At 45.3% G+C, this 14,121-nt stretch overlaps 1 protein-coding gene across 1 annotated transcript; it reads right to left on the bottom strand.

The window, feature by feature from the left end:
- Positions 1-690: 690 nt before the first annotated feature.
- On the bottom strand, positions 691-14,067 carry krr1 (KRR1 small subunit processome component homolog). The gene is made up of 10 exons (XM_055650588.1): positions 13,909-14,067; positions 13,235-13,410; positions 11,281-11,415; positions 9,277-9,402; positions 8,549-8,632; positions 5,462-5,518; positions 4,475-4,645; positions 2,994-3,071; positions 2,713-2,806; positions 691-1,579 (listed from the first exon to the last, which is right to left on the bottom strand). The coding sequence occupies exons 1-10, from the start codon at positions 13,958-13,960 to the stop codon at positions 1,449-1,451; spliced, it is 1,104 nt and encodes a 367-aa protein (XP_055506563.1). The 5' UTR covers positions 13,961-14,067; the 3' UTR covers positions 691-1,448.
- Between the last annotated feature and the right edge of the window lie 54 nt (positions 14,068-14,121).

Below are 14,121 nucleotides of genomic sequence, written 5' to 3'. Positions count from 1 at the left end.
GGAGCTGAGGCAGCGGCCTGGAGCTGGGGCGGCTGCCCGGAGCTGGGACGGCGGCCCGGAGCGGAGACTGAGGGGCCCGGAGCTGGGGCGGCTGCCCGGAGCGGAGACTGCGGTACCCGGGGCTGGGGCGGCTGCCCGGAGCTGATGCTGTGGCGGGCCGTTTCGGAGCGGAGACGGCGTTCCGGCTTTCGGCGGCGGCGACATCACCACAGAGGTCCGCTGGACTGGAGGGCGGCATCTCCGGCCTGGATCGATCTCCTCAGCGCAGAGGGAGAACAAGGAGGGAAGAGACGGAGACTTTAAGACTTTGCCTCCATCACAGTGAGGATGTGCTTGGTGAACTCACTGTGGTGGATGTTTAATTTGTGTTTATTGTATGTTTTGTTTTTATTGGTTCTGTTTATGACTGCAGGCAACATAATTTCGTTCAGACCGAAAGGTCTGAATGACAATAAAGGAATCTAATCTAATCTAATCTATAAGCAATGTCCAATACTAATATTGAAAAAACGTTTGGACAGGTACATAGATGGAAAAGGTTTATAGGGATATGGGCCAAAACCCAGACAAATGGGACTACTAACACAGAAATACATTTTGGTGGGCAAGTAGAACTGAAAGGCCCATTTCCATGCTACATAACTAACTCTACACCTGACATTTTGCAACATCATTTGCACAACAGATGAATAATTAGAAACATTTAATTAAAGGAAATCTGTTAATTTTAGATGTGCACAAGGCATGAAGTATGAAATACCACAGAAATTTCAGAACATTTTCTCTGCATGGTACTATGTACGATAAAGTAAACTGTTCCATCTCAAGAAAGACATTAAACAGATTTTACTGTCTTTGAAATTCATGGAAGGTTTCAATTTCCAATACTGCTGAAAAACAATGATTTTATCTTGACAGGCAACAGCCAGACTGAGAATATTCACACAGAATGGACACAGTAGGATCGTTGTGATCTGCACAATTTCAATTACATTTCGGTAGCCATTTGAATGCAGTGTACCCTCACAGTCAGGTGAAATATACATCCAACAAACTGTGTATTTCCCCTACCTCACTTAAAAAAAACATTATAGAAAGTCGTCCTAATCACAATCAACTGTTGGTAACAACCTCAGCACTTGGTGTTCAGCTGTCAACATCTGTTTAACAAAAGATCTAAACCGGTTGACCATTCTGAGGTAGTACGTGGCTGGGGGAAATCACGTACTAACCGAACCAGCCCCATTGTCAATCATCAATTGCTGAACTCTTCTGTTCCGACTGGTGCCATATCTTTCACATTCCTTGGCTGTTTACTTTGACCATTGGTTGTCGCAAGAAACATGACACAGCCTCAATGAGAAGAACTCCAGTCATCTGGATTGTTCCAGTAGTTCAATGGTGCTTGTCCAAAACACGTTAGGGAGCTATGGAAGATTAAGGTAATTTTATTTCTTCTTCTTCTCCCTTTGAGCCATCTTCTGTGCAACTTCCTCTGCTGCTGGAGCTCCAAGCTTCTTTTTCTTGGCTGCTTTCACTTTTTCTTTTAAAACCTGTATGTCAACTTTGGTTTCTACAGCTGAAACAGAGGGTTTTTTTTCACAATGTAAATACCATAGATTAAATATAACAACAATTTAATTTTTTTATAACCAATCTAAGAAGAAAACATTTACAAGTCTTTTGTACTCTTTGTCTACCCTGTGACATATTGAGAGAGAATTTAGGAAAGACATGGCCGAATGATTGAGCATTGTGTACAGATATTTGTTTCTTTGTGCGTGATGTTATTATCTATTATCTGCAAATCAAACAGCGCTAATGTACGGGTCTGAGTAATGTAATTTAGGCAGTTTTGATCAAATTGCAACTCCCCGACTAAGCTGTTTAAAGAACTCAAATCTGGGCTAGTCCGCACATACACTTGTTTGTTCGGCAGTATATACCCGCGCTGTCAATGCGCGTAAGGAACTGTCTCCCGGGGCAGTTCCTCCGTGATATCAAGTAATAAAGTCTCGCTCGACATAAGTCCGAGTCCTCGATTTATTTTTTCTGACACATATCCTCATACACCCATCTTTTCCCTGTGTGCATTAATATAATTTTTATATATTAACCGGTGGTGCAGCGGTAGAGTTGCTGTTTTAGAGTTTGTACGTTCTCCCCGTTTCTCTGGGTGCTCCGGTTTCCTCCCACTCCAGATGTGCAGGTTTAGAGGTTAATTAGTTTCGATAAAAATTGTAAATTGGCTCTAGTGTGTAAGGATAGTGCTTGTGTATGGCGTGATCGCTGGTCAGCGCCGACTCGGTGGGGCGAAGGATCTGTTTCCATGCTGTTTCTCTAAACTAAACCACTCAGTTTTATTATTAATTTTTGATCAGGCATTTTGTCATGTGTGAAAATATTTACTAAATTCAATCCAATTTTTGGACTTAAGTCTAGCAGAAATATTTTCTATCTGTCCTTGGTTCCCCTTCAATCAATCATGTTATAACAAAATTCCAGAGAACACAAACCTGGTTTCTGCATTATTTCCATGTAATTTAGTCCTTTAAATCCAAGTATTTTTCAAAGTCCTGATAAATATAATTTCAACTACTTAATACCAACCCCCACACTGAACTATAAAAAACACAAGCACTTGGTAAGAATCCTTAGAACAGGTTTTATGTAGTGGAAATTTACTTGTTTGTAAAAACAAAATTATTTTACCTTTCTTTGCTTTAACCATGGGTTTCTCTTTAGGAGGAATAAAAGCTTTATTTCTTTCTTCCTTTCGTCTAGCTGTTGCCTCTGCTCCTTTCGCCTGGTGATACAGATACAAAATGTTAGGCAATTATTATAAAGATTCATTGGGAATAATAGACTTCCAATCCCTTTGGTCAAACGGAGACAAATGATCAATAAATAAGCAAATAGATTATTTAGCTTTCATTTCTTCCCTCCCCACCCCACCTCATCAAATTTGTAGCAATTAAACATTAAACACTGACCTTTGTTTCATGGAGTCTTATCTTCCTCTTGTCTTTCTCCTTGAGAAAGTATTCACCAGTTGCCAGCTCCTGATCCACCTAAATAAATAACAACAGCAATATAGGTTGGTGGTAGTCAGCAGACAGGGGATGTATATTTTCCTTTGATTTATCAATCCCAAACCCTTCAATGTTAAAATAAGCCTTTAACCATCTCTATAAAGCAATAACTTGCGTTTGCGTACATTTTTTAACACAGAGAAACATACCAGACATTGGAGCAGCGGTAGATTTGCTGCCTCACAGCGCCAGAGACCTGGGTCTGATCCTGACTACGGGTGCTGTCTGTACGGAGTTTGTACGTTCTTGTGACCGCGTGGGTTTTCTCTGGGTGCTCCGGTTTCCTCCCACATTCCAGACGTAGGGGTTTGAAGGTTAATTAGCTTCTGTGAATTGTCCCTCGTGTGTGGGATAGAACTTGTGTATGTATGATCGATGGTCAGCATGGACTCGGTGGGCTGAAGGACCCGTTTCTACATTGTTTCTCTGAACTAAAACTAAACTAAAATGATTGATGGTCGGCGTCAACTCGTTGTATGGGTGGAAATCCCGAGGGGGGGGGGTCGTCATGCCCCCCCCCCATGTTTTGAGAGGTGGGGGACAGATGATCGAGGGCGCCAATTGGACAAGGGAGACGTCGGTCAGTAGGCAATGGGTGGACGGGACATGATGATTCAGCGCGATGATTGGAGGAGGGAGGTGACAGTCAGAGGCGGAAGTAGGGGGCTGGGACTGAGGATAGATCACGGTGATTGGAGGAGGGAGACGTCCTGGTGGAGCAAAGATCATAGAACGGAGCTTGAATTGGCCCGTTTGCATGGCCTTACATCGCCTGGCACGGCTTAAAATCGGCCGCGGGATCTTCCATCGCCCCACGGTCAAATTGCTGCGTTGAGGCGATCGAGGCTCCTGATGTTGAAGGCACCCGCCGGGCGATGAAAGGCCCCGCGAACGGGCCAATTGGAGCCCGACGATTTGAGGCGAACGAAGCTGCTGTTGCTGGAGTTCGGAGTCGGTCACCAACCAGGTCAGCTCCCGATGTTACCATCCACAGGGCCTACGGCTGAAGCCTCCAAAGTCTCGCACGCGGCGCTAAAAAATTGTGTCCCCATCCCCATGGTTTGATAGCGATTTCCGCCCCTGACTCGGTGGGCCGCAGGGTTTGTCTCCGTGCTGTTTTTCTATCTTTCAACAGATCGATCAAGCCACGCCAGAGTAAACACTGCCTATGGCACAAAGATTTACTCTATCATGTCTACTGCTGGTTCTAAAGAAAATCTCAGCGTCTGGTATTGAATGTTAGAAAGTGGCCACAAGGGTCTTCACTCATCTGTGGGTACTTGCAAAGTAGCTGTGTTTGTGGATCTCAGTCATGCAGCAGAGATACAAAGCAAGTATCCTACCATGACTAGATTGCCAGATTAGGAGCAAAGAGTACCCACCTTGCTTTCTGGTTGTGGTGGAGGGAAAGGTGTGTACTCCTTCTTAATCCTCCTCTTCTTGGGTACTTTGCGTTTGCTTAGATTCTTGGATTTGAACGTAGGCAGAAAGCGCTCCCAGTTTTGTATTCTTAGCTCCTCGTCTTTTGCTAATTCCCGTTTAATCATCAACGTCTTCGAAAAGATCAAAGTTTAGCCCACATAAGTATCATACATACGAGTCATGCACAATTCTTAAACATTTAGAGACACTTAGCATTAGAATGAATCAAACATAGGGAACAAATATGTTGCTTTAAGTTCTGTTAGGAACAGTGAAAGGCCTGGATAGAGTGCATGTGGAGAGGATGTTTCCACTATTGGGATTCTGGGACTTAGAAAGGAGGAGGAATTTCTTTAGTCAGAGGGTGGTGAATCTGTGGAATTCATTGTCACAGTCGGCTGTGGAGGCCGTCAATTGATATTTTTAAGGTGCAGATTGATAGATTCTTGATTAGTAAGGGTGTCCAGGGTTATGAGGTGAAGGCGGGAGAATGGGGTTGAGAGGGAAAGATAGATCAGCATGACTGAATGGGCTGAATGGTCTAGTTCTGCTCCTAGAACCTAGGCTGAATGGAGACAGCCCTTAACTGGGAGTCAGTGTGAGTTTCTAAACATAGGGGTATTGGTATGTTATTGTCATATGTACTGGGATACAGCAAAAACCTTTGACAGATTGTTGATACACAAGTACAAAAGGTAGTGCAACGAGAAAAATACTGGTGTAAATACTAGTGTGCAGTATATAGTGTTACAACGTTATAATTACAGAGTATTAAAATCACCGCTTTAAATGTTTCATTGACTTACCATACAGCACCCCTTACGGAAGAAAATGACACGATTGGCAAATACTCATCTCATCTCAGTACTTGTTGGCAACTCCTCTGGCCAGTAGTACTGACACATCCTGCCAACATGTTTCTTATTTGTTTCTTAAATTAATCATACCTTGATATTGTAGATCGGGTGAATATTCTTCATGGTATCAATTACTACTTTTCTAGCCTGGAAAAGTTAAGAGAACAATTAAATATTATTGCCCGGGAACTTGTCTAAAGGAGAAGAGCCCCAATCCGAAGCTCCTGCATTTTCAATAAATTGAAAGTGATTCACAAGTTTTCTGCTGGTAGTTTACATAACAGAAGCTTAGAATTGTTCCAACACATAACCAGTAAAATAAACCCCAAAAGATATATATTTCATGAAATGGACAATAGGTGCAGGAATAGGCTATTCGGCCCTTCGAGCCAGCACCGCCATTCACTGCGATCATGGCTGATCATCCACAATTCGTATCCTGTTCCTGGCTTCTCCCCATATCCCTTGACCCTGCTATCTTTAAGAGCTCTATCTATCTCTCTCTTGAAAGGCTCCAGAGAATTGGGCTCCACTGCATTCTGAGGCAGAGAATATCACAGATTCACAACTCTCTGTGAAAATGTTTTTCCTCATCTCCGTTCTAAATGGCTAAAGGGCCTGTCCCACTTAGGTGACATTTTCGGCCAGAGTTGTGAATTTGTGGATTCAATTTGTGCCACAGAAGGCAGTGGTCTCGTCTCCTTCAGCAGCACCTTGGTCTCCCTTCCTGAGCTCAGACACCCATTTCTCCTCACCTCACCTACGATAACTTCTCCTCACCTGCACCTCGTCTAAAATCCCCTTGCCTCACTAAACCCCTCGCCTCGATGATACTGCAATACCAAATTTCCCCTCACACCTAAACTTTGCCTAAACCGTACCTCATTAAACCTCACCTCAACTAAACCTCCCACCCCACGATGAAACTGCATCGCCACCTCTCATCCGCTCCCGCTATTTCTAGCCCTGCCCCGGCCGTTGGTGGCTCCAACCAGGGGGCGGGGCCGAGCACGGAGAGCGACGCAGGCACACTGCCCGAGAGAGCAGGTGAGAGACGCACTCTCGCTGACGTCGAGCCCGAGCCCCGCTCCCCCGCCCGTAACCCCTCCCTGCAGGAGCGGGAGAGAGGCGGTGATTTGTCGAGACGGGGATTATTTGTGAGGTGGAGTTCGGTCGTGAGGTGGGAGGTTTAGTCGAGGCGAGGTTTAGTGAGTTGAGGTTTAAGTGTAAGGTGAAGTTTAGTCGTGGCGAGGTCTCGTAGTTGAAGTGAGGTTTAGTCGAATCGAGGGGTTTAGTCGAAGCGAAAAATCAGATTAATTTCTAGGAAAAAATAATCGGAATTCCGATTTAAATCGGAAGAATATCATGCCTGAAACATACAGTGGATTTTATTTTGCATCCAGTTCAGTATTGCCGTACCTAACCACAATCCCTGATTAGCAAAGTGTACAGAAATAGTCCACTGCATGCAAGAGTTGCCAGGTTTTGGCGCCATTCCAAAGTCCAGTCCGGTCCGCGCGCTAGGTCTTCTGGAGAGACACGGTCCAGGCGAGTTCCAGGCATCTGCAGGACCTCCAGCCATCACCGGATCGACCATCGTCCCTCTCCTCACCTGGCCACCTTCAGGCTTTATGCCCTGGGGATGCCTTGCACAGACGGAAAGCGAGATCCTGGTTCACCCATCCAACCAACCCTTGTTCTCGTGTCCACCGTTGTCCTCTGTCCCTCCTCTCTGGTCTTCGGGGGACAAACAGTGGCCGGTCTTGACAGCTCCCTCTACAGGCTACAGCCCGCTGGTCTTATATAGTTTGCGGATGACACGAAGCTGGGGGGCAGTGTTAGCTGTGAGGAGGATGCTAGGAGGCTGCAAGGTGACTTGAACAGGTTGGGTGAGTGGGCAAATGCATGGCAGATGCAGTATAATGTGGATAAATGTGAGATTATCCATTTTGGTGGCAAAAACAGGAAAGTAGCCTATTATCTGAATGGTGGCTGATTAGGAAAATGGGAGATGCAACGAGACCTGGGTGTCACAGTCATTGAAAGTAGGCGTGCAGGTGCAGCAGGCAGTGAAGAAAGCAAATGGTATGTTAGCATTCATAGCAAAGTGATTTGAGTATAAGAGCAGGGAGGTTCTACTGCAGTTGTACAGGGTCTTGGTGAGACCACACCTGGAGTATTGCGTACAGTTTTGGTCTCCTAATCTGAGGAAAGACATTCTTGCCATAGAGGGAGTACAGAGAAGGTTCACCAGACTGATTCCAGGGATGGCAGGACTTTCATATGAAGAAAGACTGGATAGACTTGGCTTGTACATGCTAGAATTCAGAAGATTGAGAGGGGATCTTATAGAAACTTACACAATTCTTAAGGGGTTGGACAGGCTAGATGCAGGAAGATTATTCCCGATGTTGGGGAAGTCCAGAACTAGGGGTCACAGTTTAAGGATAAGAGGGAAGTCTTTTAGGGCCGAGATGAGGAAAACATTTTTTACACCGAGAGTGGTGAATCTGTGGAATTCTCTTCCACAGAAGGTAGTTGAGGCCAGTTCATTGGCTATATTTAAGAGGGAGTTAGATGTGGCCCTTGTGGCTAAAGGGATCATGGGGTATGGAGAGAAGGCAGGGATGGGATACCGAGTTGGATGATCAGCCATGATCATATCAAATGGTGGTGCAGGCTCGAATGCCCTACTCCTGCACCTATTTTCTATGTTTCTATATATAAATACATTTATATATGCTTTAGTCTGCACACTGAGCAAGTCCACCGATCATAGGTTATAGGAGCAGAATTAGGCCATTCGGCCCATCAAATCTACTCTGCCATTCAGTCTTGGGTGATCGATCTATCCCTCTCAACCACATTCCCCTGCCTTCTCCCCATAGCCTCTGACACCAGTACTAATCAAAAATCTGTTAATCTCCATCTTAAAAATATCCGTTGACTTGCCCTCCACAGCCATCTGTGGTAATTAATTCCACAGATTCACCACCCGCTGACTAAAGAAATTCCTCCTTATCTCCTTTCTAACAGTATGTCCTTTTATTCTGATGCTATGGCCTCTGGTCCTAGACTATCCCACTAGTGGAAACATCCTCTTCACGTCCACTCCATCCAGGCCTTTCACTATTCAGTAAGGTCATAGAGCGAGTGCCCCAAACTTGACGTACTCACCTCTTTCAGTCCAGAGTACGGGCCCAGTGCAGACACGGTATTCCCTTGCACCATTATATAGCAATTTGTCAACAGCTCCAAGGCCTGCAAATAGAAGATAAAACAGAAAGAACATCAGTGACATCCACATACCCTCCTGACCCACTGAAAATCAGGCAGTACATCATCGCTTTACACTGTGAAATTTCTTATTTTGACATCAAAATGCAGTTAAAAGGGCACAAAGCGCTGGAGAACGTGGATAGGAATTGCAGATGCTGGTTTACAAAAAAGACACAATGTGCTGGAGTAACAGTGCTTGAGATAAGTGAGTAAAGTGCTTGATCAGTACGGGTGTCAGGGTTTATGGGGAGAAGGCAGGAGAATGGGGTTGAGAGGGAAAGATAGATCAACCGTGATTGAATGGCGGAGAAGACTTGATGGGCTGAATGGCCTGATTCTGCTCCGAAAACCTACAAACTTATGAACATGGATAAGTGATGTTTCAGATGTGGACTCCACCACTTTGTGCCATTTTTTGTAAATCAGCATCTGCAATTCCTTGCGTCTCCAAACTGCAGTCTGAAGAAGGATCCCGTCCCGAAACGTCACCTATCCATGTTCTCCAGAGATGGTGCCTGACCTGCTGAGTTACTCCAGCATAGTTGTGTCATCATAGTTGCTTTCACAGAAAGATTTACAATTCCGCACAAGGTGACTGCATTCTTTAACGACTAGCAGCACATTACTTTAAGTGTTGATCCCTTTGGTCCGATAAGCCTCATTCTCCTCTTCACTAATCGTTCACGGTTCCTAACCAGTGACCCGATCTTGATAATGTCACATGCCATGTCATCCTGGAAGATGCGAACTGCCTAGAATAGGAAGCAAGAGAAGTTATAATCTGACACTGGCCACCACATTTAACCTCCTAAGTGAATTCTAAACCAAACACGCAGAGGTCATTTCACAAGTCTGTCTTGACCATTTCATGCAAAAATTGCCAAGTTTAGTTTAGTTTATTGTTACATGTACTGAGGTACAATGAAAAGCTTTCAGACAATAATCAAGATGATACACGATTACAATCAAGCCGCCCTCCGTGTGCAGATAGAGGATAAAGGATATAATGTTTAGTTCACCATAAAGTCCGATTAAAGATAGTCCCAGGGTCTCCAGTGAGGTAGATGGGAGGTCAGGACTGCTCTCTAGGTGATAGGATGGTTTAGTTGCCCAATAACAGTTTTTTCAGGAAGAAGAAACTGTCCCTGAAATATGGAGCGTGTGTTTTCACACATCAGTACCTCTTGTAATGGAAGTAGTGACAGTCAGGAGTGTTGAGGGGCATAACAAGTCTTTCTTCCAATATTTCCCCCAGAGCCCAATCATTTGTAAAATTAACTGCAGTTTTATCTCATAGTCATAAGAGTTACACAGCACAGAAACAGGTCCGATGGGCTAACTCATCCTTGCCGACCAAGGTGCCTAACAATGCGAGTCCTGTTTGCCTGTTTGGCCCGTGTCACACTAAAACATTACTATTGACGAGTCGTCCTACCAGTTCCACTGTTCACATCCCTGTATTCCTCCACTGCCACCTCTTCCCCAGCCATCAATGGGCCATTATGGGCTCAAACCTTCCTTGGTCATCTGTTGCCAGCCCTGCTTTGTACAGGTTTTTCCTACCTCCAGTTCCTTTCCGTCTACTTTCAGTCTGACAAGTGGCGACCTGAAACGTCAGCCATCATTTTTTTTCCAGAGATGCTGCCTGGCCCGCTGAGGTACTCCAGCACTTTGTGTCTATCTTCTAAACATTGTAATTATTCCGACCTCTACCACTTCCTCTATCAGCTCAAACCATAAACCCAACAACCTGTATGTGAAAAAGTTGCACCTCAGATTTACTTCGTCTTTCTCCTCTCACCGTAAATCTATGCTCTCTAGTTTTAAACCAACCTATCCTTACAACTATCCCCCATATCCATGCCCCTCACATTTTAAATGCCTCTACAAGGGCACCCCTCAGCCTTCTACACTGCAGAAAGAAACATCCAGCCTCTCCTTATAACCTTCCAGTCCCAGTAACCATTTTCCTGAAACCTTTCCAGCTTACCATCACAACGTTAAACAAACATTTGGACGGATACATGGGCAGTCAAGTGAGTTTATTGTCATGTGTCCCTGATCGGACAATGAAATTCTTGCTTTGATTCAGCACACAGAACATAGTAGGCATTTGCTACAAAACAGATCAGTGTGTCCATATACCATAATATAAATAGGATTATTTATAGAACAGGGTATGGGGCAGATGCAAGCAGGTGGGATTAGTGTAGACTGGGCTTGTTGGTCGGTGAGGGTAAGTTGGGCGAAGACCTTGTTTCCACACTGCATGATTCTATGACATCCTTCTTACAGCTGGGTGATCAGAACTGTGCACAAAATTCTACGCACCAACATTTTTCGATTTAGTGGCGCAGCGATAGAGTTGCCACCTTACAGCAGAGACCCGGATTCGATCCTGGGGTTTTTCCGGGTGCTCCGATTTCCTCCCACACTCCAAAGACATGCAGGTTTGTAGGTTAATTGGATTCTGTAAATTGTCCTCAGTGTGCAGGATAGTGCTAGTGTACGGGGTGATCGCTGGTCGGTGTGGACTAGGTGGGCCGAAGGGCGTGTCTCCACGCTGTATCTCTAACGACTAAACAATATGTGATTTCACTGGAGATTTCTTTCGCTATTTTGCTACTCACTTGCTCAAACGGAACGCTCCTTGCTAAAAGCTTTATAAAGTCTCGCGCCTTCACAATGGAATACGGATCAAATGTCTTCCTTGAGGTAGACACAGTGACGCTGCCTTCTATCAAATCTAACGTTCCTGTAATGTGCTAAATTAAAGAGATATTATAAGCATAGCTTATTTCAGCAAATTTAAAACATTAGAACTCAGAGAAGACACCACAAAAAAATCAAATATTTTAAACAACTCAATCGTAAATGATAATTTTTATAAAACCTCAAATGCTGGAAATATGAAATAAAAACAAGATGCTGGAAATAACCAGTAGACACAATAAACTGCAGATGGTGGTTTACAGATAAAAGACACTAAGTGCTGGAGTAACTCAGCATGTCAGGCAGTATCTCTGGAGAACATTGATTGGTGACGTTTCAGGTAGGCACCTATCTTCAGTCCCGACCCAAAACGTCACATGACCATGTATAGGAAGGAACCACTGATGGAGGAAATATCTCAATTGGGAGTTAGAGGAAATATCTGGCTGGCTTAGTTTAATTTAGAGAGGCAGCGAGGAAACAGCCCTTTGGCCCACCGAGTCCGTGCCAACCAGCGATCCCCGCATAGTAACCCTATCTTACACACACTAGGGACTAATTTACACTTATACCACGCCAATTAACCCACAAACCTGTACGTCTTTGGAATGTGGGAGGAAACTGCAGATCTCGGAGAAAGCCCACGCAGTCACAGAGAGAACGTACAAACTCTGTACAGATAGCACCTGTAGTCAGGATCGAACCCGAAGCGCTGTGAGGCAGCAAATCTACCGCTGTGCCACCGTGCCGCCCATTTTCAGGTTCAGGAGTTTGCTGGGGAAAGTTAGGTTGGAGCAATTGACTTTGTAATCCTGATGTTCTCTGGTGCTCAGAGGTGCATCTGAATGGCAGAGGTCAGGGTTTAACGGAGATCAGTCATCTTGAAAAGACTGCAACCTCCGAGTCAATGCTCTGTGGTAACATTCTCCCCATCACCTTTCCACTGCTGATGTTCTCCCGGATCATTATAACATCACTGTGCAGAAGCTGCATTCTCGTTTTACAGATCTTTGATATCGGCAGATTTCTAAACCTAATTCCTTATTGACCAAATGGTGCCAGCACAACAACCTGGCTCTCAACACCAGCAAAACCAAGGAACTGATTGAGAACTTTGGAAGGGGCAATATAGGGACCCACAATCCTGTTTATATCAACGGGATGATTCAGATTCAGATTCAATTTTAATTGTCATTGTCAGTGTACAGTACAGAGACAACGAAATGCGATGGTGGAAAGGGTCCTAGGCGTGCACATTTCCGAAGATCTTTCCTGGTCCCAGCACATCTGGGACACATGACAATGAAACTCTCTTGACATGACATGATTTCTCTAACTTCAAGTAATTATTGATTTCTCTAACTTCAAGTAACCTTTGAATCCCCTTTCTCTCTGTCCCTCCCCCGCCTAGTCATCCTACTAGTTTCACTGTCATCCTGCCGAGTTTCACAGTCTGAGTTTTTACTAATCATTACCTTCCCCACAGCCAACAATGGACCATTGTGGGCTCCACCTTTCCTTGATCAATGTTGCTTTTTGTATAGTTTTCATTCATTTGTTCTATGTACCTTCTGTATTTCTCATTTACCTTTCCCCTGACTCTCAGTCCGAAGATGGGTCTCGACTTGAAACATCACAGATTTATTTTCTCCATAGATGCTGCTTGACCCGCTGAATTACTCCAGCATTTTGTGTCTACCTTTAGTGTAAACGTGCATCTGCAGTTCCTTCCTGCACCTTCCTTCCTTCCACAACCCCTATCCCTCACATCATCATAGTCAAAATTCATCAGAAAATCACTGTTAGGTGCTCTGGAATATTTTAACGTTTAAATCGCCATTGTAGCATTTATTGATGATCAAAGTTTCTTACGTAATCACTCAGCGCATTCTGCACCAAAGGCCAGCATTCCTTCAGATATGCCTCCCTGTACTTGGGGAAGAGCGTTGCAAAGCTGCTCTCTTCCAGAAGACCATGGACATTGTCCTCTTTGGTAAACGGTGCTTCCTTCCACCCCTCCGGTACAGTCAACAGCTCACTTTCGTCCACTGTAGAAAAATCCTCAAAATTAACATCTGCCCCATTCACAATGTAAACATCTGCATTCCTGCAACCTGTACAGACATCCAAAATCATTAGAACGCGTTTCCATGTACATAAATACAATGTGCCACATGGTGATTGGACATGGACGTATTAAAATAAAAGAGAGGGGATGGTTTGAGAGTGGGGGAATAGGGCAGAAGGGAAGTGGTGAGAAGAGGCAGAGAGAATGAGCAAACAGACGGGGAAGGGAGTGAAGGGGAAGGGGGTGACAAGGCAGAGGGTGAAGGAGCAGAAGGGAGAGGGTTGGGTCATGGGGTGCAGGGCGCAAGGGGGGAGGGGAGAGAAGGGGAAGAAGAGAGGGGGAGAGAGGGAGAGGAGAAGAGAGGGGGTGGGGGGAGAGAGATATGGAGGGCGGCCTGCCACAGATCCGGGGCTCCCCTCCACCCCCTGCCGCAGACAGTGGGAGATACCGGTCCCCGCAGCCCCGGGCCGGCCATTACCCTCGTCTTTCCTCCGCTTCTTCCCGCCTGTGGCCGCCGCCGCCGCCGCCATGCCGTTGCAGCGCCCGACCGTCTCCCACGGCCACTTCCGCCGGTGCAGCGTCGAAAAGCCTCCCCCCGCCGGGGCTGAGCGCTCAGACACATGGTCACAGATTATAGAGCTCCTCTAGTATCTTTGGTCATGGTCTCACCCGCCCCCCTCACCTCCCACAC

The sequence above is a fragment of the Leucoraja erinacea genome, chromosome 19 (genome assembly GCF_028641065.1).
Source record: "Leucoraja erinacea ecotype New England chromosome 19, Leri_hhj_1, whole genome shotgun sequence".
NCBI lineage: Eukaryota > Metazoa > Chordata > Chondrichthyes > Rajiformes > Rajidae > Leucoraja > Leucoraja erinaceus.
Note: the sequence above shows the minus strand (reverse complement) of the source record. Positions and strands in the feature narration are given on the sequence as shown.

Coding starts and splice junctions, on each gene's coding strand:
- krr1 (XM_055650588.1), bottom strand. CDS start 13,960: ATGGCGGCGGCGGCGGCGGCCACAGGCGGGAAGAAGCGGAGGAAAGAC. Junction 4,646..5,461: donor ACCCGATCTACAATATCAAG/GTATGATTAATT, acceptor ATCTTTTCGAAG/ACGTTGATGATTAAACGGGA. Junction 2,807..2,993: donor TAAGACTCCATGAAACAAAG/GTCAGTGTTTAA, acceptor CTGTATCACCAG/GCGAAAGGAGCAGAGGCAAC.